At 44.8% G+C, this 23,286-nt stretch overlaps 1 protein-coding gene across 1 annotated transcript in view; it reads right to left on the bottom strand.

Annotated features, from left to right (window-relative positions):
* Positions 1-2,605: 2,605 nt before the first annotated feature.
* Positions 2,606-23,286, bottom strand: part of PHF20L1 (PHD finger protein 20 like 1) — a 255,783-nt gene continuing 235,102 nt past the window's right edge. Inside the window, exons 18-21 of the mRNA XM_082259569.1 lie at positions 21,037-21,232; positions 5,708-6,023; positions 4,672-4,819; positions 2,606-3,053 (exon numbers count right to left, since the gene is read on the bottom strand). Of these exons, the coding sequence (XP_082115695.1) occupies positions 2,911-3,053; positions 4,672-4,819; positions 5,708-6,023; positions 21,037-21,232 (803 nt within the window). The 3' untranslated portion in view covers positions 2,606-2,910. The remainder of the gene's footprint in view (positions 3,054-4,671; positions 4,820-5,707; positions 6,024-21,036; positions 21,233-23,286) is intronic.

The following is a 23,286-nucleotide window of genomic DNA, read 5'->3' as shown; positions in this document are numbered from 1 at the left end:
GGACAAAGTGAAAGGTTCTCTTTATAAACCTAGCTGACACCTCATCCCCGCTATGTCCATTTGTCAGAGCACCCAGGTATACCTAATACTTCTGGGTATGGGGGAGCATGCAACATCCTCCCCTTCCTCCCAGGATGCCATGCTTGGGCCTGAGTGACCAATCTGGAAGGGAGGAAGACATTACACTGTCATTAATCAGATATGGAGCCTACACAAGAGTCTTGCCCCTCCAGCAGGTGAACAGGGTGGAGGAGGGCATGTAGAGAGGGTAAGTATTAACGGGTGTGCAGGGGTGGTCTATCAAGAGAACCTGTCACTTCACACACTGAATAAGCAAAGTGAATAATTCAATTTAAGCTTCGGAAATCTGGACAATGTAAGAACATTTTGGCTGACACTCATACTTATTTCTAAAATTAGTAAACCGAAACAATATATATATATATATATATATATATATATATATATATATATATATATATATATATATATATATATATATATATATATACACACTGTGTCCATATGGAGAATTCACACTACCCAGGGATCTCAGCAATGGCATCCTGAAAAATGGACGAATCCAGAGGGCGATTCAGTTAACTCAATTACAACAATGAATTGGGCTTTGGTATGTGGCACCATAAATATGGTTTGTCAGACAGACCATATCTATCAACAGTAGTTATGGCAATCAGACCATTAAAGGAAAACTATAGTGTAACTATATACTATTTTAAGATTTACATGTGAAAATGGTCTCTTATCAATGTGAGATAAAAACACTTTTTGTATAGTTTGTAATTATAATGCACATGGGGCAGCCATACTTGTTGATTTATTTTGCAGGCTCTTCTGCTGTGTGTTGTTCTTTACTGTACTGAATGACTGAAATCAATGCGGTATATAAAAAGGTTGATATTGACCTTAGTAATTGGTGATCAGGGAGGTTGAGTGACTGCGATGAAATACAGATAAGGAGAATCTTAAAATCTGTGTAAGTAATACAATATCAGACATATAATAAAGCAAGCATGTAAAAATTACATAAAAGTTTACCTTTTTTTTTTTTTTTCTTTAGAGTTGCTTTAAATTACTTTAAAGTGACTGTCACTTAATAAAACTGTACAACAAAGAGCTCTCAGCAAAGACATGAAAGTATCATTAACCCCCTACTCCTTATTTACTTTAACAATTCAACCAAGGCAAGCTACAGCATCAAGTATGTCCCCAACCCCTTACACTTGAGCCACTCGCTCCCTATGACTTAAAGCCACTTCCTGAAACTTCCAGTTGTAGAGAATGCACTGTAGATGTTACATAACAGCCACATGAGCACCCAACTTGAGGCTGCTTGGTTCCTCACTCCTAGCGCCATAATAACAAAGCACATGAGCGCCCAGGCTAAAGCGCGCACGCAAAGATGGCTACAGCAGGGTTCCAGGGGACCCTGCAAGCATTGCAGCCTGCCTAAAGACAGAGAAGGGGAAGACAGAAACATCTAAGGTGCAATGAAAAAAAATAACAGGCTGCAAACAGAATGCAAAGATGAAATGTCAATTCTGTAGTATCCTGTTATAAATCACATTTCACATTAAAGGCTTCCATTTTTTTTAAATACATTTCCTACTGCCCTTGCTGCCAGTACCTGTAAGTAGTGAAGAGAAACCATAGACTGAAAATTCTGCAGAACCCGACACTTCCAGGATTGTTGATTATCTGGTCCCCACTTTGCTCAGTGGTTCGGTCTACCAGCTCCTACTGAGTCCTACAGTAATAGAAGGGCTGGTGGGAGGAATCACAGCAAGCAGAGGAGTACCCAAAAATCAAAAATACTGGAAGAATCTACAGAATATTCAGCCAGTGGCTTCTTTTTACTTTAAGAGCCGGTTCACACTGGGGCGACTTGTCAAGACGCGCTCCATTCAGTGCAATCGAACCTTTCTAATCGGAGTGACTCAGGTCGCTCCGACTTAGAAAAGGGTTCCTGCACTACTTGGAGGCGACTTCGGAGCGGCTTGCATTGATTTCTATTAAAGAAGTCGTTTGCAAGCCATGCTGAAGTCACACTGCAGGGGATGGCTTCAGAGTCGGGCGGCTTTGAAGCCGCCCCAGTGTGAACCGAACCTTACAGATATTAGTGAATTCCAGCCTGGGTGATCGACATCGTTCCCCTCCGAAGTTACATTGGATAAATTAATGTAGCCATAAAGGGAAAGGAAGGGTTTTATTTACAGGATCGCTAAAGAAAAGAAAGAAAACGAATGCAGCCACCACATCCATGGTTTGTTAAAATTAATAAAATACAATTTTCTTTATGGGTTTAGATTTACTTTGATGTCTTTTTTGCAGGGAGCTCTTTATTGTGCAGTTTTACTTTAAAGACAGAGTGGTTTTAAAGTAAACAATACCTGAATATACACTAAAGTTTCCCTTTAAGGGCTGCTATATAAAAAGCTTGGAACATACGGTTCCAAGCCACATTAAATTGTGCCAGACATAGCTTAACATTTAGCAGAGTAAAGAGGTGAAGAAATTGGCTTTGGAAAATAAAAAGGTTGAATTTTCTGCAATACTGCTTTAACAAGAGAATAATACCTTTTACAAGACATACTGGTAAGTCTATGAGTCATTGCATGATGACAGCATACCACCACTGCGCCCCTACGGGGTGCAATATGTCATTCCACTTGCACCAGTATCCAAGAAGCAGGATCGGCCACCATAGGAAATAGTTTTGTTTTGCTTACCATGGGTGCAGGCATGTCTTGACTGGTTTAAAGGTCTCATTTATAATCCTTGTAAAGGATTGATACATTAATATATTTTTAAAGTCAATAAAACCTGTACAAACTTTTTTTTTTTGTATCTAAGTAAGAAAATAGTTCAGCCAATTTCTCTTCTTTTTTGTCATACAGAGCAGAGGGTAGCGATTTGCTGAACTTTGCCCATGTCTGTCAGGAGCTGCTTGATTCGCCTTTTTAGCTGAGGCAGTCGTGCTAGGGGGTCAGGGGGCTCCAACTCTCCAGTGAAATCCAGCCAGCTCTCTAAAACTGTGTAAAGGAGTGAGGGCATGAGAGAGCGAGAGAGAAAGAAAAAGAAAGGAAAGGGGGGGAGAGAGAGAGGCAGGAAAAAGAGAGAAAAAGAGGAAGGGGGGGAGAAAGAGAATAAGGAAGGGAGGGAGAAAGAGAGAGAGAGGGGGGAGGTAGAGAGAGAGGGGGGGTTAGAGAGAAATGGAGGTAGAGGGAGGAGGAGAGGGAGAGAGGGGGGAGAGAGAGGAGAGGGAAAGGGGAGGGAGAGAGAGAGGGGAGAGAGAGAGAGAGAGAGAGAGGGAGGAAGAGAGAGAGGGGAAGAGAGATGGAGGGAAGAGAGGGGGGAAGAGAGATGGAGGGAAGAGAGGGGGGAAGAGAGATGGAGGGAAGAGAGGGGGAAGAGAGAGGAGGGGAAGAAGAGAGAGGGGGGGAGAGAGAGGGGGGGGAGAGAGAGGGGGGAGAGAGAGGGGGGAGAGAGAGGGGGGAGAGAGAGGGGGGAGAGAGAGGGGGAGAGAGAGGGGGGGGGGAGGGGGAAAGAAGGGAAAAGAAGGAGAGGGAGGAGAGGGAGGAGGAGGAGGAGAGGGAGGAGGAGGAGAGGGAGGAGGGGGAGAGGGAGGAGGGGGAGAGAGGGGAGGGAGAGGGAGGAGGGGGAGAGAGAGGGGAGTGAGAGAGAGAGAGAGGGGAGGGGGGAGAGAGAAAGAAATGAGAGATAATGCAAACATAAAGAGATGTGGATAGAAAGAGAGAAAAGAGGTGAAATGGGGGGAAAGGTAATGGGAAAAAAAAAAAAAAAGGGAGGGAGGGAGAAGGAAATGGTAGAAGAAAGAAAGAAAGAAAGAAAAGAAAGAAAAGAAAGAAAAGAAAAGAAAAGAAAAGAAAAGAAAAGAAAAGAAAAGAAAAGAAAAGAAAAGAAAAGAAAAGAAAAGAAAAAAAAAAAGAAAGAAAGAAAGAAAGAAAGAAAGAAAGAAAGAAAGAAAGAAAGAAAGAAAGAAAGAAAGAAAAAGAAAGAAAGAAAGAAAGAAAGAAAGAAGGAAAGGGTTAAAAGTAAAGGGAGAAAATGGAAAGGAAAGAAAAGAGAGGAGAGGTAGAGCGGAAGAAAGGAAGGAGGGAGAAATGAAGGGAGATAGAAGGAAGAAAATAAACATACAGGATACAGAAGAAGAAAGACGGGAATGAGACATATTTCAAGCATTTCAAGATGTGGACAGAGAAAGAAAAGGAGGGGGAAAGGAAAGGAAGGGAAAAAAGAAAAAAAGGGAGGGGGAAGGGAAGGGTAGTCGAATGCAAGGAAGATGGAAGGAAATAAAAAAATGGTAAGGGGGGTGGAGAAAAGGAGCAAGAAAGGGAAGGAAGAAAGAAAAGGATAGAGGGGAAAAAAGAGAAGGGAAGGACAGAGGAATGGAAAAAAGGAAGGGGAAAAGGGAAAAAAAGAGGGAGAGAGAGTTAGGGTATGAATTAGGAGGTGGGGGAATAAAAGCGAGAGAAGGAGAAAGGAATCAATGTTACTTTTTATATAGAACTACTAAAATCTCGTTTAATCACAAATTAATAGATGTACAAAAAAAGAAAGAAAAAACAAAACAAAAAATAAAACAGCATTAAAACCTTACAATTGGTGGTAGCAATACTAAGAACATACCATCTACTTCCTTCTCTATAAGGTCCATGCGGCTGGTGACCTCGTTCTGTACACTCTCTATGTGTGTAAGGAGATTGAGCTGCCACTGAAGATGAGAATCCAGCTGCTCATCCAATTTCCTATCACCACTCACTTCGGCCACTACAACCTGAAGCAGAACAATTGGCATTACTATCAATGTTAGCCAAAGGAGGGGTCTTCAAAAGCTATACCCTCTTGTCCAACCAAACGACATATACATTATTTTAACTTTAATTTCAGTGAATTCAGGTATCATTGGAAATACCAAATAATATATATTTAAAAGAATAACAATGTCATAGTGAAGTGTTACCAGGGCCGGTGCTTCCACTAGGCAAACTAGGCAGCCGCTTAGGGAGCATTGCAACCTAGGGGCGCAGCCATGAGTCGGCACTCTCTGTCCATCATGAATGATCCTTGTGAGCTGAGGGGAGGGGGCGGCAGTGGGGGAGGAAGAATGGACAGAGGAAGCTGCCACGTGTCTGGGGCAGTGGCTGAACTACCAGACCCTGGCTCTCCACCACAGTTGGGGGGGGGGGGGACAAGAGGCAGGGAGGGAGCCCACAGGAGTGCTGCCTGCATGATGATCCTCTTTGGCTGGAGCTGAGTGGTGTAAACCCTGGGCAGGAAGTGACTCTCTGCACTGAGCTGGTGGTCTCTGGGTATGACATGGAGGAACATCAGGTGCCCCTAGTGTGACATGGAGGATCATCGGGGTCCCTTGGTGTGGCATAGAGGGACATTAGGGTCCCCAGGTGTGACATGGAGGAATATGGGGGTCACTGTGTATGACAGCATAACATCACTGGGTATGACAGAGGATTTTAACCCCTTCCCTTTTTATTAAATTTTTTTGGGGGCGGGGGGGGCGCAAGTAGCTGGTCTTGCCTAGGGCGTAAAATAGTCTAGCACCGGCCCTGAGTGTTACAAATGTTTTACACCATGCAGCAGTACATTTTGTTTTTGGCTCAATGCATCCGGTATCCACTTTCTAGAAAGGTGTATCACCACTTACCTCATCATTTCTCTTAGAATCCATCTGAAGACTGGCATTGTGGCCTCCGGAAATCAAGCCACTGTCACTGGAGGACTTTCCAGTGTTCTTTGCGGGTTTGCCTCCTTGGTCAGAGCTTTGGGGTCTTTGATAGCTGTGCTCGCTAGTAATATACATATCTTCCGTCTTGTTCAGACTGTTTGTGGGACCCTTATGGTTCTGCCTGCATAGTCCCTTGTCATTAGAGGAAGGCACTGACCGCTTGTCATTCACCTGAGAGGATTCTCGCTGCTTCATTGGACAGGCCCAAAAGCGAAGGTCAGGATGATCTTGGTCACTTCAAAATATTAATAAAGATAGCAAGGTGTTAATATGCACTGACACAATTATAGGGCTTCTACAAATAAAGGACTACATGGTACTGGTAACTATACCAAAACCGAAAACCTCACTAAGACCATTTTTTTTTTTAGTCGTGATAAAACATGGAGAAGGGTTAGAACCAGTTAATCTGTTATTTCATGATAAAACATGGAGAAGGGTTAGAATCTGTTATTGTCTGTTTCTCCAGTGTAACCTATTTGACAGGTGCACATGTAAAAATATACCATAACTGCACATTTTCTAGTAGAGTGGAGTGAACTAAAATATATTTAGTTTCTAACAATACTTTTTCCGAAAAATACATTTTATATTATTAAAAATATGTATAAAAAGTAACTTTCAAATGGTTTTAATTAAAAAAAAAAAAACACAACTGTTCAGTTTTTATTATAGGCTGATAAATTTGCAAAATAAACACAGTGATCTTCAGGTATAGGTGTACATCAGCACACTAAAGGCTTTAATTTTTGTTAATGGAGCTTTCAGCCTGCATGTGGTCCCTATGTCATATCTGACAGTGATCACATGATTGGGAACCACTTTGATTGGCACTTGATCATCAGTGGGGACCCCAGTTGTCACTGACAGCCAGCAGTTGCACAAAGTATTGGCTGCTGGTTTTCAACAAAACAACTTACACTAATCTATGCTATGGGCCATCATACCAGGGAAGTTGAAATACAGATAGTGTTTTAACGCAATTTTCCGGGTGCTGTTGAGGTACTATGCAAGCACACTTGTATAAAGTACTCGAAACCCATATTTGAGTAAAAGTACAAGTGCTCGATCAAAAAGTGACTTGAGTAGAAGTACTAAAGTATTCAAAATTTTTTGTACTTAAGTATTGCAAGTAGTTTTTTTTTTTTTTAATGTTGCTACTCAAGTACTGAAAGTAAAAGTACAAGTACTGTGTTATGTAGCTATTAAAGAAAGAAGTCAAAAGTTTGAACATCATATTGTTTTTTATCATTTCAAATGATTAACCTAAAGGACAATCACAATTCCTTTGGCTGTAACTTTTTGTAAACAAAAACAGATAAAGTATGTCCCTCCCTTTGCCCTTTAAAGCATCCCTCCTTCTCTTCCTTGCATGTTTTTTTTTTTCTCCACAGCTTATTGGTGCGCAAAATCATATATGTGATATACAACAATATATTCCAATAATGAAATAAAGGAAGAGTGTATGAAATCAAAGTCAATAAAAAGTCCATATATATATATATACTGCCATAATACCATAATACCATATATATGTGACAAAACAAGATGAATATATTTTCAAAGGTGCAGGAATCAAACAGGTGCTATTCCAAATAATAGGTGCAGACTCCTCCCACCACCTTGTGGATTTTCCCCTTACCCGGCGGATGAAGGTAAGTGCAAAATAATATCCAAATAGACTCTTCCAGCTCTCAACTTCCAGTGAAAAAAGCTAAATCAGCCTCTTACCAGAAAAAAGGTCTATGTACGCTTGTGACTCTCCTTGGTTGGGCGGGGTTCTCTTTCCCCTTAACAGCAGATATGTAGACTATTTTATTTATACATACAGTAGCATTTATTTTCGTATGCGCTGATTTACACATGACATTATACACATTTTTTTGAACTTCATGAAACCTGCCATCTACTGTTCTGGCAGTGGTCATTTTTATAATTGTAACGAGTAACTATGCAGCACAAAAAAAAAAAATATTGGAGTAGAAGTATTGAAATCATCGAAAAAATGTAGTGAAGTAAAAGTGGAAGTAGGAGAAAAAAATTCTACTCCAGGAAAGTACAGATACCGCCTTTCGGTACTTAAGTACAGTAGTGAAGTAGTTCCACTTAGTTACTATACATCTCTGTATGCAAGCGGTTGCCCCACTGCACACTGATCACAGGGAAGCGTTAATTCATCACCATTACCATTCATAGAATGCCTAATATATTTTCCATTGAACACAAGTAATTTTCTAAATCTAAATCAGAGAACGGCTTGTATTCACTGAAGAAAAAATACAAGTGTATGGGGATTGCACATGTGAAATGCAAAGTCAGTAAAGTCAGGATGATAGAACACTGCCATCCACTCTGTTTAATCAAGGTGTAGAGCACTAGGTGCCCGCTTTTTAAAAATACTAATTGTAATTACCTTATCTCACAGCAATGATTTGCTGTCAGTAACATTCCTCTGCTCGATTTCCCTGGTGTAAGGAATGCAGAGGGAGGGGCTGAGATAACCCTCTGACATCAGCTGGCCAGCAGAGGAAGGTCATGGGACCGCTGTGAGATCCAGAATTAACGATTAGAGTTTTAAAAAAAGGGACATCTAGTAGTTTAGATGCTGATAAAACAGAGGGGATGCAAGCTACTTTTAAAAGGTATTTCAAGTGACAGGGAATAGCTGTAGGAGCGGAGGGGCAAGGAGAGGGAACGCTCCCACACACAGGTATCGGAATTGACAGGCAGGATTCGGTATATTCGGTATATGATGTCATTGTAGGCGAAACCTTGGGATCCAGTGATCACCAGTCAGTGAGGTTTAATATAAGAACTGTGAAAGAGTCACACCACACAAAAACAAAAGTTTTAGATTTTAGAAAAACAGACTTTTCAAAAATGAAATTAGTCATAAATGAGTCCTTATCAGACTGGTACGGATTACATGGAGTTGAGGAGAAATGGGACTACTTAAAAGGTGCATTATTGAAGGCAACAGAAAATTGCATTAGACTTGTCAGTAAAAGCAAAAAAAGGAAGAGACCACTGTGGTACTCAGCAGAAGTGGCCCAAATCATTAAAAATAAAAAGCTAGTATTTTGTAATTATAAAAAAACCCAGAGCAATGAAGATAAGGAAATCTACAAGATTAGGCAGAAAGAGGCCAAGCAAGTTAGAAGAACTTCTAAAGCGCAGGCAGAAGAAAAACTAGCTTAGTCTATGAAAAAGGGGGATAAGACATTCTTCAGATATATAAATGAAAAAAGGAAATTAAAACAAGGAATAACTAAATTAAAAACAAAGGACGGAAGGTATGTAGAAGAGAATAAAGGGCTAGCCGACTGCCTTAATGAATACTTCTGTTCAGTTTTTACAGAAGAAAAAGGAGAAGGACCTCCACTTGAAAGGATGACTAATGAATCGTTTGATGCATGTGTCTTTACAGAGGAAGATGTTCTAAGATTGCTGTCTAAAGTGAAGACAAATAAGTCACAGGGTCCTGATGAGATACACCCAAAATTATTAAAAATTGATTTTTGTAAAATCTTACCGTAAAATCCTTTTCTCTTAGCTCATTGACAGACGTAGTCCTCGGTGATTCAACACCCTCGGGTTATGCTGCCCTCTACAGGAGTAGGACTAGACAGGAAAGAAAACGTTCTGGCCACACCCTAGGGGCAGTCCCAGAGGGTATATCCTCTCACTTCCTGCTCTAGCAAATCAGTTATGTCACAAAGCAGTGTTTAGAGAATTTAACCCAACCCAACTCAAAAACAGAGGGGCGGGTACTACGTCTGTCAATGAGCTAAGAGAAAAGGATTTTACGGTAAGATTTTACAAAAATCCATTTTTCTCTATCGCTCATTGACAGACGTAGTCCTCGGTGATTCAACACCCTCGGGACGTCCCAAAGCAGTACCACAAATGAGGGGTGGGAAAATGGAAATCAAATCCAATCTAGAAGGCCCAACCGGTGCCAACTAGAAGTTTACAATGCTCATCCTCAATGATGAGACTCAACAGAAATTTTTCAACAGAAAAAAACCCCCGAGGTAGACCACCGGTCTCCTCAAATTGCGGCCTGCAAAACCTTGCGGCCAAATGAGGCATCCGCCGATGCCATCACATCAATCTTATAAAAGTTTGTAAAGGTATGTACCGACGACCAGGTGGCCGCCTTACATACCTGGACCACTGACGCCTGATGGCGATAGGCCCAGGAAGTACTGAGCGCTCGAGTGAAGTGCGCCCTAACAGGGAACGGAGGATTCCGACCCTTAATAGAATAAGCCTGTACCACCGTCTGACTGATCCATGTAGATATGGTCGCGGCAGACACAGGCAACCCCCTTCAAGGGCTATCCGTGATCACAAAAAGTGAGTCCGTCTTACGAAAACAAGTTCGTGGTAGTCAAGTGTATCCTTCTGAACCCCATCCAAGAAGTGTAATGCAAACTCCCAAGGATGGCTAGTCTTAGGACACGGGGAAGGTAACACAATACTTTTATTCAGATGAAAAACTCTGAAAACCACTTTAGGAAGGAAGGATGGATTCGGAAGAAGAACCACCTTATCCCTATGAACCACCAGATATGGGGAACGACAAGATAATGCGGCCAGTTCTGACATCCTGCGTGCAGAAGTAATGGCCACCAAGAAGGCCACCTTCTGGGATAATGTAAGCAAGGGAATCTCCCTAATATCTTCAAAGAGAAGTTTATGAAGAACCGACCACACTAAATTAAGATCCCAGGCGGTAAGGGTGCGCGCACTGGCGGAGCCAGATGTCGCACCCCCTGGATGAAATTCCGCACCAAGGAATGATTAGCCAAAGGTTTCTTGAAAGAAGATTGCTAACGCCGAAAACCTGACCCTTGATCGTGCTCAAGGATAGTTTCTGCTCAACCCCTTGTTGCAGACAGACCAAAATTCGGGTCACCGAATAGGTATGTGGGGGAAATCCAATAGATTCACACCATGCAATATAAGACTTCCATGTGCTGGAAGTCGCTTTCCTTGCTTTAACTGGAGGTAGGAATAACTGAAGCTGACACTCCCTTGTCCTTCAGTACCTGGGTCTCAATGGCCAGGCCATTAAGCCAGCGACTGTAAAGCAAGATGGAAGATCGGTCCCTGAGACCGCAAATCCTCCCTGAGAGGAAGTCTCCAAGGAGCGTCCGCGACTAGCCTCACCAAGTCGGCGTACCAGGCTCGACGAGGTCAGTCCGGAATTTCCAGAATAACTGGAATTCCCTCCACCTCTATCCTGCGAAGAAGTTCCCGCAGAAACTTGAGAGGATGGAAGGCATGCCGTAGCTGATACTGCCCCCACGGGGCGATCAGCGTTTCTGCTGCGTCCGCTAGAGGATCGCGGCGCGAGCTACAAACCTCCGCACCTTCCTGTTAAGCCAAGGTACCAACAGATCCACATCCGGGATGTCCCAATGAAGGGACAGCTAGTGAAAAACCTCTGGATGAAGAGGCCATATGCGATTGGATCCGAATCGGGCTGCTCTAGAGCTGCTCGATCCAGTAAATCAGACAAAATCTGATCGCTCTCAGTTCCGATACCCTTATTGGTAATCTGGATACTATCGGAAGAAATGACTTCCCCTGGTTGAGCATCGGAGACTTCCTGGTCCGCTCGCTCAACCGGATCCGATTGTCCAGGGAATCGGAATTCTGATTCCATTAAAAAAGAATCTCCTTCAGGAGAATTCGGGTATGAGACTGGGTATACGGTACTGCCTCTAAGAAGGCCACCATCAGTCCCAGCCAATTGACGGACAGCAACATCCGAATCGTTGACTGAACCTTCTGGAGTTTCTCCACAAGGAGAAACTCTCTTGCCCAGGATGTATCCAACCTTAGGCCCAGATAGTTCAATCTCCTGGTGGGAACCAGGGATGATCTTTGGGAAAGCGAAAAAACGCTGATGTCCTGCGATGATGGGGATATAAAGATAGGCCTCCTAAATGTCTATGGACGCCAGGAAATCCCCCTGATGCAGGGAGGCCACCACTGTAAGGATGGACTCTATTTCTTCCCAAGTCCAGATTTGGACGCACCTTGCCCTCTTTCCTGGGCATTGTGAATAGGTTCGAATAGAACCCCTGAAACCGTTCAATGTTAGAAGGGAAGAATCGCACCGGTGGAAGTGATCGAAACTCGATCCTGTGTCCTCCAGAAACCGGTGAAGACATCCCCCCAACCCCAGAGATGGGTAGGGGCGCATCAGGCTGTATCTCCAGGCTTGGCTGAGCCGGACTTTTTGTTTAGCCGACCAGCGCCCTTTGAAACCCCTCTAAAGGGGCTTTGGAGGGTTTCGCCTTATCGCCCGCCCTCGCGGAACGAACAACTCTTTATGAGCAGAAAAGGAAGGTCCTCGTTGTTACGAGGTCCTTTTATCCTAACAGTCTGTGGCAAGACAGCAGGTGGTACCGTCTATCCTATAAAGAGGAATTCCTCAAACGGATAGCACCTAGCCATGCGTTTGGAAATAACAGGGGTTCGTTTCAAAACGACCCCATTTGGGTAAAGGAAAATCCTTTGCCCTTTTGGTAGGCTAACAAGTACCAAAAAGGAATCTCAGTCTCAGCTACCTCTGCCAGTGTAACCTCAAGACTAAAGGTTTCCCGGAAAGACACAACTAGTGCATTCACCACTCTAGTGCTATGGTGGAGGCAGAAACGTGCTCCTCACTGCTGAGGAGATATTACCTGAGACAACAGCCCCTGAAGTATCTGATAAACAATAGGGGTAGGTGGGGGTCGCTTCTTGACCCCCGTCCCTGACAGGCCACCTCCACCCGGGATACCAAAGACTCCAAAACTGCCGATAATGCATTAAAAACAAGTGGGGTACTGGAGGGTCCTGCGGCCACCTTGAGGGGATCAGGTGGGGATACCTATGCGGCAGGGTCAATGATTATACAAGACACTTGCCAGCGACAAAAAATGACAAAGTAAAAACCTTTTTTTTTTTTTTTGTGTCCCCCAGTCGCAACAGCGCCCCTCAGTGTTACCTGCCTTTTTGGACCCGAGAGAGAGAGACCCCAAGGCTCATCCCTGATGCACAGAAGTTTTCATCAGCTTGCTCAGTGCTTGTCTTGTTACAGACAGGAAGTCTTTGGCCCTATTTCCTGGGTAAAGGAGGCGGCTCCGCCCCTTAACAAGCCTGCCGGCGCCTCCCCCTGGCTCCATGAGGTGTTTGAGTCACCTCAAACATGGCCGCCCCCATGCTGGAGACACGAGGCTACACCAAAATGGCGGCCTCGTGCGATCTACCAGACAATGGCGGCGGCCTGCACAGAATAGCGGCATGTCTGCAGAAGGATCTCGGCCTCACAACCCTTCACCCTCATGGTGGTCAGCGTGGTCGGCGGTACCGGACCCTGGCGGGCCGTATGCGGTCCGTGGCCGTCGGGAGGCATCTGCTTAGCTGGAGGAATGATCTGGAATGCAGTATACATGTATAGACATCGCCCTGTGGCTTCTGACAGGTAGGATACCTTATACTATCACAGTAAAGTTCTAGTACTGCCACTGACTACAATCATTTTCACATTTTTACAATTAGATTGTCAGCTCCCAAACCAAGCCTCCTGGCTTCTTGTACACAAAAATCACACTCAATTAGGGGGATCTGTGACCTGTTATAGGATAGAGGGGAACCCATCCTTACCATTACAGAGAGGGGCCCGCGTTCACCACAAGACCCGTCAGGGGGAAAGGGGGAACATACTACTCACCATACCGGAACCAGGCGGGCGCCAACTCCTGACAGTACCCCTCTCCACCGAGGTAGGAGGGCTGTCGACCAATACGGATGCCGTGACTCATGGTCTTTGGCGTTTCAGCGAGACGTTTAACTCGCAGGGTCAGTCCCCGTCCAGTGGGACTATGTCGCGGCCGACCCAGCGCGGAGCTATGGCCTGCAAGCGCTCGTAGGCTGAACTGGGGTGACCACTGGATCTCAACATCCAGCCCGTCGCCCAGTTCAGCTTTCTTGCTTGAAGATCTCACAGGAGCACTGGAGAAAAAAAGCTGTCTAAAAAATCTTTTCTAAGAAAAAAATCCTGCCAGGACCGAAGATCCCAGCAAGGTATCTAGGTCCTTACTCCTAACTAGACAGAAAAAAACTGATTTGCTAGAGCAGGAAGTGAGAGGATATACCCTCTGGGACTGCCCCTAGGGTGTGGCCAGAACGTTTTCTTTCCTGTCTAGTCCTACTCCTGTAGAGGGCAGCATAACCCGAGGGTGTTGAATCACCGAGGACTACGTCTGTCAATGAGCGATAGAGAAAAGAGCTTAGTGGTGAGCTGGCAAAACCATTAACAGATTTATTTAACCAATCATTAGTAACAGGAGTCGTCCCGGAAGATTGGAAATTGGCAAATGTCGTGCCCATTCACAAGAAAGGTAGTAGGGAGGAATCGAGCAACTATAGACCAGCGAGTCTGACATCAATAGTAGGCAAATTAATGGAAACCCTATTAAAGGATAGGATTGTGGAACATCTTAAATCCCATGGATTGCAAGATGAAAAACAACATGGGTTTACTTCAGGGAGATCATGTCAAACAAATCTTATAGATTTTTTTGACTGGGTGACTAAAATAATAGACGGTGGAGGTGCAGTAGACATTGCATATCTAGATTTTAGTAAGGCTTTTGACACTGTCCCACATAGAAGACTTATCAATAAACTGCAGTCATTGAGCCTGGACTCCCATATTGTTGAGTGGATTAGGCAGTGGCTGAGTGACAGACAACAGAGGGTTGTAGTTAATGGAGAACATTCAGAACAAGGTCATGTTACCAGTGGGGTACCTCAGGGATCTGTACTGGGACCAATTTTGTTTAATATCTTCATAAGTGATATTGCAAAAGGCCTCGATGGTAAGGTTTGTCTTTTTGCTGATGACACAAAGATATGTAACAGGGTTGATGTTCCTGGAGGGAAACGCCCAATGGAAAAGGATTTAGGAAAACTAGAAGAATGGTCAGAACTCTGGCAACTGAAATTTAATGTGGATAAGTGCAAGATAATGCACCTGGGATGTAAAAACCCAAGGGCAGAATATAGAATATTTGACACAGTCCTGACCTCAGTATCTGAGGAAAGGGATTTAGGAGTAATTATTTCAGAAGACTTAAAGGTGGGAAGACAATGTAATAGAGCAGCACGAAATGCCAGCAGAATGCTTGGATGTATAGGGAGAGGTATAAGCAGTAGAAAGAGAGAAGTGCTTATGCCGCTGTACAGAACACTGGTGAGACCTCACTTGGAGTATTGTGCGCAGTACTGGAGGCCATATCTCCAGAAGGATATAGATACTCTAGAGAGAGTTCAGAGAAGAGCTACTAAACTAGTACATGGATTGCAGGAAAAAACTTACCAGGAAAGGTTAAAGGACCTTAACATGTATAGCTTGGAAGAAAGAAGAGACAGAGGGGATATGATAGAAACTTTTAAATACATAAAGGGAATCAACTCGGTAAAGGAGGAGAGCATATTTAAAAGAAGAAAAACTACCACAAGAGGACACAGTTTTAAATTAGAGGGGCAAAGGTTTAAAAGTAATATGAGGAAGTATTACTTTACTGAGAGAGTAGTGGATGCATGGAATAACCTTCCTGCAGAAGTGGTAGCTGCAAATACAGTGAAGGAGTTTAAGCATGCATGGGATAGGCATAAGGCTATCCTTCATATAAGATAGGGCCAGGGACTATTCATAGGATTCAGATATATTGGGCAGACTAGATGGGCCAAATGGTTCTTATCTGCCGACACATTCTATGTTTCTATGAGGGAGAGAGGGAGAGACAACAGAGAGGAGAGAGCGCGATGACAGAGGCACGTAAGCTGACCACTGTATCATGGATCAGTAGCTATGAATATCATGGTCAGCAGGGAATGGAGGGGACACAGGAACAGGCAGGATCAGCCAGGTAATGTTATACAAAGGGACAAATTACACCACACAAGCACTGTGCTGTTTAACATGCTTTAAAGGAACAGGATTAACTGGATTTTTGTCTTACCGTAAAATCTTTTTCTCTGATGTTCACTGACCGACACAGCTCCATATCTTCTTAACTCTTGTGTTTATGCTGCCCCTAAAGGAGTAGGACACTAGGCAGAAAAAAGCTTGACTATGCCTATAGGACAGTCCCAGGGGGAATACTCCCACTTCCTGCTATAGCTCTGTAACAAGCAGTGTCAGAAGAACATAAAACCCAACTCAAAAGAGGGGTGGGTGCGGTGTCCGTCAGTGAACATCAGAGAAAAGGATTTTACGCTAAGACAAAAACCAAGTTCTCTCTTTCGTTCACCGGCAGACACAGCTCCATATCTTCTTGACTCTTGGGACGTCCCAAAGCAGTGTTCATATGAGGGGTAGGAAGAACACAGCAGGGATCAAACTTCTCAAAGGCTAAACGTAGCCAACCAGGTAAAAACAGGAGCACGCCTGACAAAAAAAATACACCCTCAAAGAGGACTAATCCTCTCCAACAGCGGCCTGCAAAACCTTGCAGCAAAAAAAAAAAAAAAAAAACAAAAAGCATCTGCAGATGCCAACACATCCACCTTATTGAATTTTGTGAAAGTGTGCACGGATGACCAGGTAGCCGCCTTGTAAACCTGCACAACTGACGCTTGATGATGGAAGACCCAAGAGGCACTAAGCGCCCATGTAGAATGCGCCTTAACAGGGAAAGGAGGATCCTAAACCTTAATAGAGTAGGTCTGCACCACTGTCTGCCTGATCCATCTGGAAATGGTCGCCAGCAGAAGCAGCTGGACCATCCGTATGGACAAATAGAGAATCCAATTTTCGGAACGACTCAGTCGCCGCCAAGTACACCCTGATTGCCCGAACCATATTCAAAGAATGTAAGGCAATCCTCTTTAGGATGCTCAGGCTTAGGACACAAGGAAGGCAATACAATGTCTTCATTTAAATGGAAACCAGAGATGACCTTAGGCAGGAATGACTGGCAGGGACAAAGCACCACTTTGTCTCTGTGAACCACCAGGTAAGGTGAGCAACAAAATTTGAGGGTAAGCGTCCTTGATATCGATAGAAGCCAGGAAATCCCCTTGATGAAGGAATGCCACCCCTGTGCGAATGGACTCCATTTGAAATTTCTGAACTCGCACAAAGCGGTTCAAGGCCTTGAGGTCCAGGATTGGACGGACCTTGCCTTCCTCCCTGGGAACAGTAAATAGGTTTGAATAAAACCCCTAAATGCGTTCCGATTCTGGAACCAGTACAATGACCCCCTGTGAAAGCAGGTCCTGTACTACCCCAGAAGGCATCGCAGGCGATCTGGGGACAAACGCAGGTTGGAAGGGAAGAACCTTGCCGGAGGCAAAAACCGAAACTCAATCTTGTAACCGGACCGAACAAACTCATGGACCCATTTGTCTTGAATCAATGAAGTCCACGGATCCCGAAAGAAGCGAAGACGTCCCCCCACCCCAGATACGGGTGAGGATGCCCCTTCAGGCAGAAGTAGGCTTGTCTGTGGTCCCGGAGGAACTCACTCTGGACTTACCAGGCCAGGGCCTCTTGGAACCTGCCGCGGGGTTACGGGCGGATTTTGATCCCTGGTCCTTAGCTCCCGAAGAACGAAAGGACCGCTTATGGGCTGACAAGAAAGGGCCACGCTTGTGACGAGACTCTTTGCTCCTAGTAGTCTGTGGAAGCAGAGTACTCTTACCTCCAGTAAGACCTTTAATGATCTCTTCCATAGAAGCTCCGAACAAGCGGTCTCTTACAAAGGGGAGATCCGTCAATACCTTCTTGGAAGCTAGGTCCGCCAATCATTCTTTCAGCCAAATCATGCGGCGGAGAGTCACCTCTGTCACGGACACCCTGCAGGCTAAAGGGGCTGCATCCAGAGAGGCATCACAGATATAATGCAACCCCTGGAACAACTGGACTGCCAGCTCTGCCAAATCCGGAGGGGACTGTCCCTCTTCCAAATCCTGGCGCAGGAGCTTAGCCCATTCAGTTAAGGTTTGGGAATCCAAGGTTATGGCAAAAAAACGGCCACAGAATAGAACCGGCCATAGTAAAAAGGTATCGGACCAGAGATTCAGCTCTCTTGTCAAAAGGGTCCTTAAAGGAAGGAGAGTCCTCCACCGGGAGCAGGGTGGCTTTATTCAACCTGGAAACCTGAGAGTCCGCTACAGGTGGCACTGTCAGTTTCTTTAACAGGGACTTTTCAAAAGGATACCTTCTAGCAAAGCGTTTAGGGACCCCCCCCAACAGTGCATTTTGGGGACCCCCATATTTAAAAACATGCATGGCTGCCCCGGGGAGAAAAGGGGGGGGGAGCTAGGCATGGGTGAATGGGGGGGGGGGGTGGTCCACAGAGGGACCCCGACAGTGAGGGGTAAGCATAAAATGGGAAAGAACGGCACTCGGGGATCCGACCAACCCAGGGAGGGGCCCACGTCCACCCCGAGAAACCACCAGAGGGGAGGCACTACTCACCACACCTTGGGACGGGGCAGGCACCGCTCCAGGCAGACCACCGCACCATCTTGGAATGGGGATGCTGCGGGCCAGAGGCACGCTGCGACTCAGGTCGTGACCAGGGCTATGCATCCTCGTGAGGTGTTTAACTCGTCGGCCAGTCCTCGTCCAGTGGGGCTATGTCGCGGCCAACCCAGCACGGAGCGAAGGTCGAGTCGCACTCGCTGGCCGGACTCGGAAGACTGTAAGGATCTAGGATATCCAGTCTGTCGCCCAGTCCGGCAGTTGATTGTAGTTCTCACAGGAACCAAATTGATTGTAGTTCTCACAGGAACAGAAAATAATAAAAGAAGAAAATATTTCCATTTAAAAGGGAAAAAATGCTAGGACCAGAGATCCCAGCAAGGAAATAGGTTACTCCTGATTAGGCAGTGAACGAAAGATAAATATTTTTTTTTTTTTAGGGTTACAAACGCTTTAAGCACACATGTGTGAAAGTGTATGCTTTAAAGTATATGTCAACTCTTACAATGAATAGCTTTTATCAGGTCCCTTTAGGTCAGGTAAATATACCATTGAAAGCATTTTGTTAGATATGTTCAATAAGTGTTGATCTTGCCAAAAATCTTGTAAGCTGATGACTTCCTGTGCTATACATACATCAGTTACGTTGTTTCAGTTACCTGTGTAGACTACAGAACACGTCCCCCCTATGCTATGAAGAGGATTGGAAGAAGTGTTCTGTAGACCTGTCCTAGGGTGGTAATGCTACTCCTCTATAATATAAAATAAACGTGCAGCGTATAAACAAATATGATGAACATATGAAAGTCCATATAAGTAAAATCCCAGTAAAAGGTGTCAAAGAGATAAAAAAATATTGGAAGCGTCACCAGATCGTGATCTCACACTGTGCTTACCATGTGCAATGTGACCCGCTAATAAGGGTGGATTCACTCGCTCTGTTAAATAAACCAAGATCCAAATCCCTGGGACATCATTTCCTCCAGCCGGAAAACTGGCACCATGGGGTCATATGGAACCCCATGATGTAACGTACGAAGAAATGCATTGGAGCTACACACACGCGCATGCGCTTACCCCACATGCGCGGTCGACGACTGTCATTTTGATTGCTGGACAAACAGTTGATGACATTTCACGCTTGTTTCGAAGCTGCTGAAGTGAGTGTTACTCTCTTTTTTACGGAATAAACTATCTTAATGGTATTATGCTATGTGAGACTTTTTTTTACATGTCACCTGGGCTTTCTGAGCTTTCCTTTGATACCTATACTGTTGTGTGAGGACGCAATTGTTGCATATGACCCCATGGTGCCAGTTTCCTGGCTGGAGAAAATGACGTCCCAGGATTTTGGATCTCAGTTTATTTAACAGAGCGAGTGAGACCACCCTTATTAGTGGGTCACATTGCACACGGTAAGCACAGTGTGAGATCACAAGCTGGTGACACTTCCAATATTTTTCGTCACTATTCATGGAGTGTGGGATCTTTTTTATCGCTTTGACACCTTTCAATGGGATTGCACCTATATGGACTTTCATATGTTCATTATATTATTTGTTTATAGAGCTGCACTTTTATATTTGTATTGATCTAGTGTCTGGATTGTGAATGGCTGCTGTTGTTTATACATTTGTTTTTACTGGTTGCCTAGATTTATAAATTTTTTCAAATGCTACTCCACTAAGGGTCCTTTCACACGGGCGATCCGATCAGATCCGCCTGTCAGTTTTTCAGGCGGACCTGATCGGATCCTCCATGCAACCCTATGGGGAAGGGGATGTCAGTGGAGACATCTACGCTGACACCCGCTGACATCCATATCCTATCCTGTCCCTGAAATCTGGACGGATGGAAACCCTATTTTCCATCCGTCCAGCGGATCTGATGAGAACGGACAGGAGATCCGTTCTCATCCGATTCCCCCATAGAGAGCAGCAGGGCTCTGACACCTCCCTCTCCGCACACAGTGCGGAGACGGAGCTGTCATCCGCCTGCTCAGCGGGGATCGGCGGATCGATCCCCGCTAAGCAGCACAGAGTCCGCCAGCGGAGGCGGACCACGTGAAAGGACCCTAAAGATACAGTACACTGTGTGAATTTTGAATCCTAGGACAGGTACTGTGTAACTGGCAAGATTACCAGGGGAAAATATAATGAAAGAAAACATAATGCAGCCACCAAATCTAAGGACTGATAAGCTGCAATATATTACAATTTATCTTTTGGGCTTACATACTCTTTAAAGTGGTTCTAAAGGCTCAAGGTTTTTTACCTTCATGCATCCATCATTTTACCTTCATCTTCCTCCAGTAGTGTGCATGGGAGCCTCAGCTATGCTGGGTCTCTCCCTCCTTATTGGCTGAGATCACTGATCACAGCCAGTGAGCCAATGAGGAGAAAGAGAGAATGTGACTGAGCCACAGCTCTGTGTGTGAATGGATACACAGAGCAGCGGCTCAGGAATATGCCTGCTCGGGTGCTCCCATCGCAAGCTGCTTGCTCTGAGGGCACTTGGTAGGGGTGGGGAGGGGGAGAGGCCAGGAGCGCCTGAGAAGAGGAGGATCTGAGCTGCTCTGTGCAAAACCACAGCAGGTAAGTAGAACATGTTTGTTATTTAGGAAAAAAAAAAAAGACATTGCCTTTATTATCACTTTAAGCTAATACTACTTACATATACAGTATATGTAAAAATAAATAAATAAAGCTCACCCTGCTGATAGAAAAATCAATATTTTCTGCCCTCTACTTACTTCAGAATGCCAAATTTTAGCTGCAGACCGTGCAGTATTTCTGTCACACCATAGACATCAGCTAGAAGGTGGTGGGTTGACACAATCTTCTTGGTGTTGACGTAGGAGTAGTTGTCATTAATGAACGACAGACCACACATGCGTCCGTTGTTAAACCAGTCCCTGTCATATTTGTATCTGGCACTCCACCGCTGGCCTGCATGAAAGAAATTGGAAAAATTCAGGACTACTACAATCAGTTTCTCCTTTTCATCTTGTTGCACTACCTATGCGTAGCTATAATGAAATGCTATTTGGCAGCCCCTGCGCATAGGAGGCTGTTGTAAGCTCTTTACTGATCCCTTTCTCATGTTATAGATCTCCAACAATCACTACAAAGTAACTGTACAAACCCTTTGTGGAAATCGACTTTACTTAATCGACTCCTTTAGGACCACAGCAATTTTTTAATTTTAGCCAAGGTGTGTTCTATTCTAGCTATGGACTATCAACTCTGTAATAACTTCGTCATTAATTAGGTTACAGTAGTACATATACCCATTCTTCAGTACAAACAAGGCTTTCTTTTGACAATATTGCCTTGCAAAAAAATGTTATACTCACCGAAAAACCCTTTTTCCGCACTGAGGGATACAGTAAAGCCTCTAATCCTCAGGCTATTCTGTTACCTACTGGAAGACTAAAGACTGACAAAAAACTAAAAGGCCAACCCAAGTCAAATCCTTCTACGTACAGCATGCCTCCATTTTCTAGCAAAGCAGTATGAGGAGCATGATCATAAACACAGAGGGCTGGGGACATATGTCGCTCAATTGGCTCGAAAAAAGTTACGTGCATATAACCCACGGTTCATGAATATATTGCCTGTGTCTTGAACTGTATGATTAGGATAAGATTTTAAGAAGAGTACAAAAAAGCCAAATGAGGTGTGGGCAACAAATCGCTAAATTTGGGAACAGCCTAGAGCGAGCCCAAAGTATCACTTGAAGGACCTTATACTCGAAGCTGGCTTCAGATGAAACATCCACCTGGTAGAATATAGAGACTGTGTGAACAGAAGACCAAATGGCAGTCCTGCAAATCTGGGGAACAAATGCTTGATGCAAAAAAAGCCCAAGAAGCACCCACAGATACAATAGCATACGCCTTGGGAGAAAAGTGGTGGAAACCACCTAAAGTTTGTGGAACAAAAAGCTGGTGCACCCTTCTCAGGGTGTCGATGCAAGTGCCTCCAAAGCACAAACAAAATCACATTTAGGTTTCACAGAGTCAACAGAGAATGAGCAGGGGGCGCTACATGGGAGATATGCTTTATACAGGTCTTAACCAGAGAGCGAACAGTTAATGGTATCTAATACATGGTAACAAGGGCAGAAACCTGGGTAAACACTGGTCATAACCCAGCAACAGGAAGAAGAGAATTTGTTCCACAGTGAAATTCCTGGGGTGGAGGGCCAAAACCCACACCAAGTGAAGCATGCCTTCCATGTTTGATGATGGACCTTGCGGGTAGAAGACTTCCTAGCTTTGTGCATCGTACAAATCACAGACTCCGATGTCTCTATCCCTCAAAAAAAACTGGGGTTTAATAGCTATGCCAATAAAGCCAACAGGGAAGCACGATGGTGAAACGGTCCTTGTGACAGAAAATCCTGAGGATCTGGCAGTGCCCACTGAGCATCTGCCATGAAACCTTGGATTCTCATACAAAAGCAAAGAGTTGAACAGCTTTTGGACTAGAAAGTTCAAATTAGAGATTCACCGATATATCGGGGGCCGATATGCGCTTTCCCCTATATATCAGAATCGGCCTCTGAAGTTACTGATATTGACGATATTTTTTCGTGATGTCATCACGTATGTTGCGCCACGAGCCTCCGCACACTGGGCAGCTTCTACAGCCTTCTTAGGCCGCCTCCCTCAGCCTCGTTATCGTACCCACCGCAGTGACCAGTGACACAGAGTGTGCACGTTGTGTAACACAGCCGCCGTGGCCACCCAAAGCTGTCCGGTGCCAGCCAGCCGCCCAGTCCCACACACCCACAGGCCAGTATATGTACCAGCCACAGGCCCTGCCTGAGTGTACCAGCTAGCCAGCCACCACACGGGGTGCCAGCCAGCCACCAAAAGGGTGCCAGCCAGCCAGCAAAGGGTGCCAGCCACCAGCCACCCATCACAGGGTGCCAGCCACCAAAGGGTGCCAGCAAGCCACCCACCCACCACAGGGTGCCAGCCAGCCACCAAAGGGTG

The sequence above is a fragment of the Pelophylax lessonae genome (assembly GCF_965119305.1).
Source record: "Pelophylax lessonae genome assembly, chromosome: 5".
In the NCBI taxonomy this organism is placed as follows: domain Eukaryota; kingdom Metazoa; phylum Chordata; class Amphibia; order Anura; family Ranidae; genus Pelophylax; species Pelophylax lessonae.
Note: the sequence above shows the minus strand (reverse complement) of the source record. Positions and strands in the feature narration are given on the sequence as shown.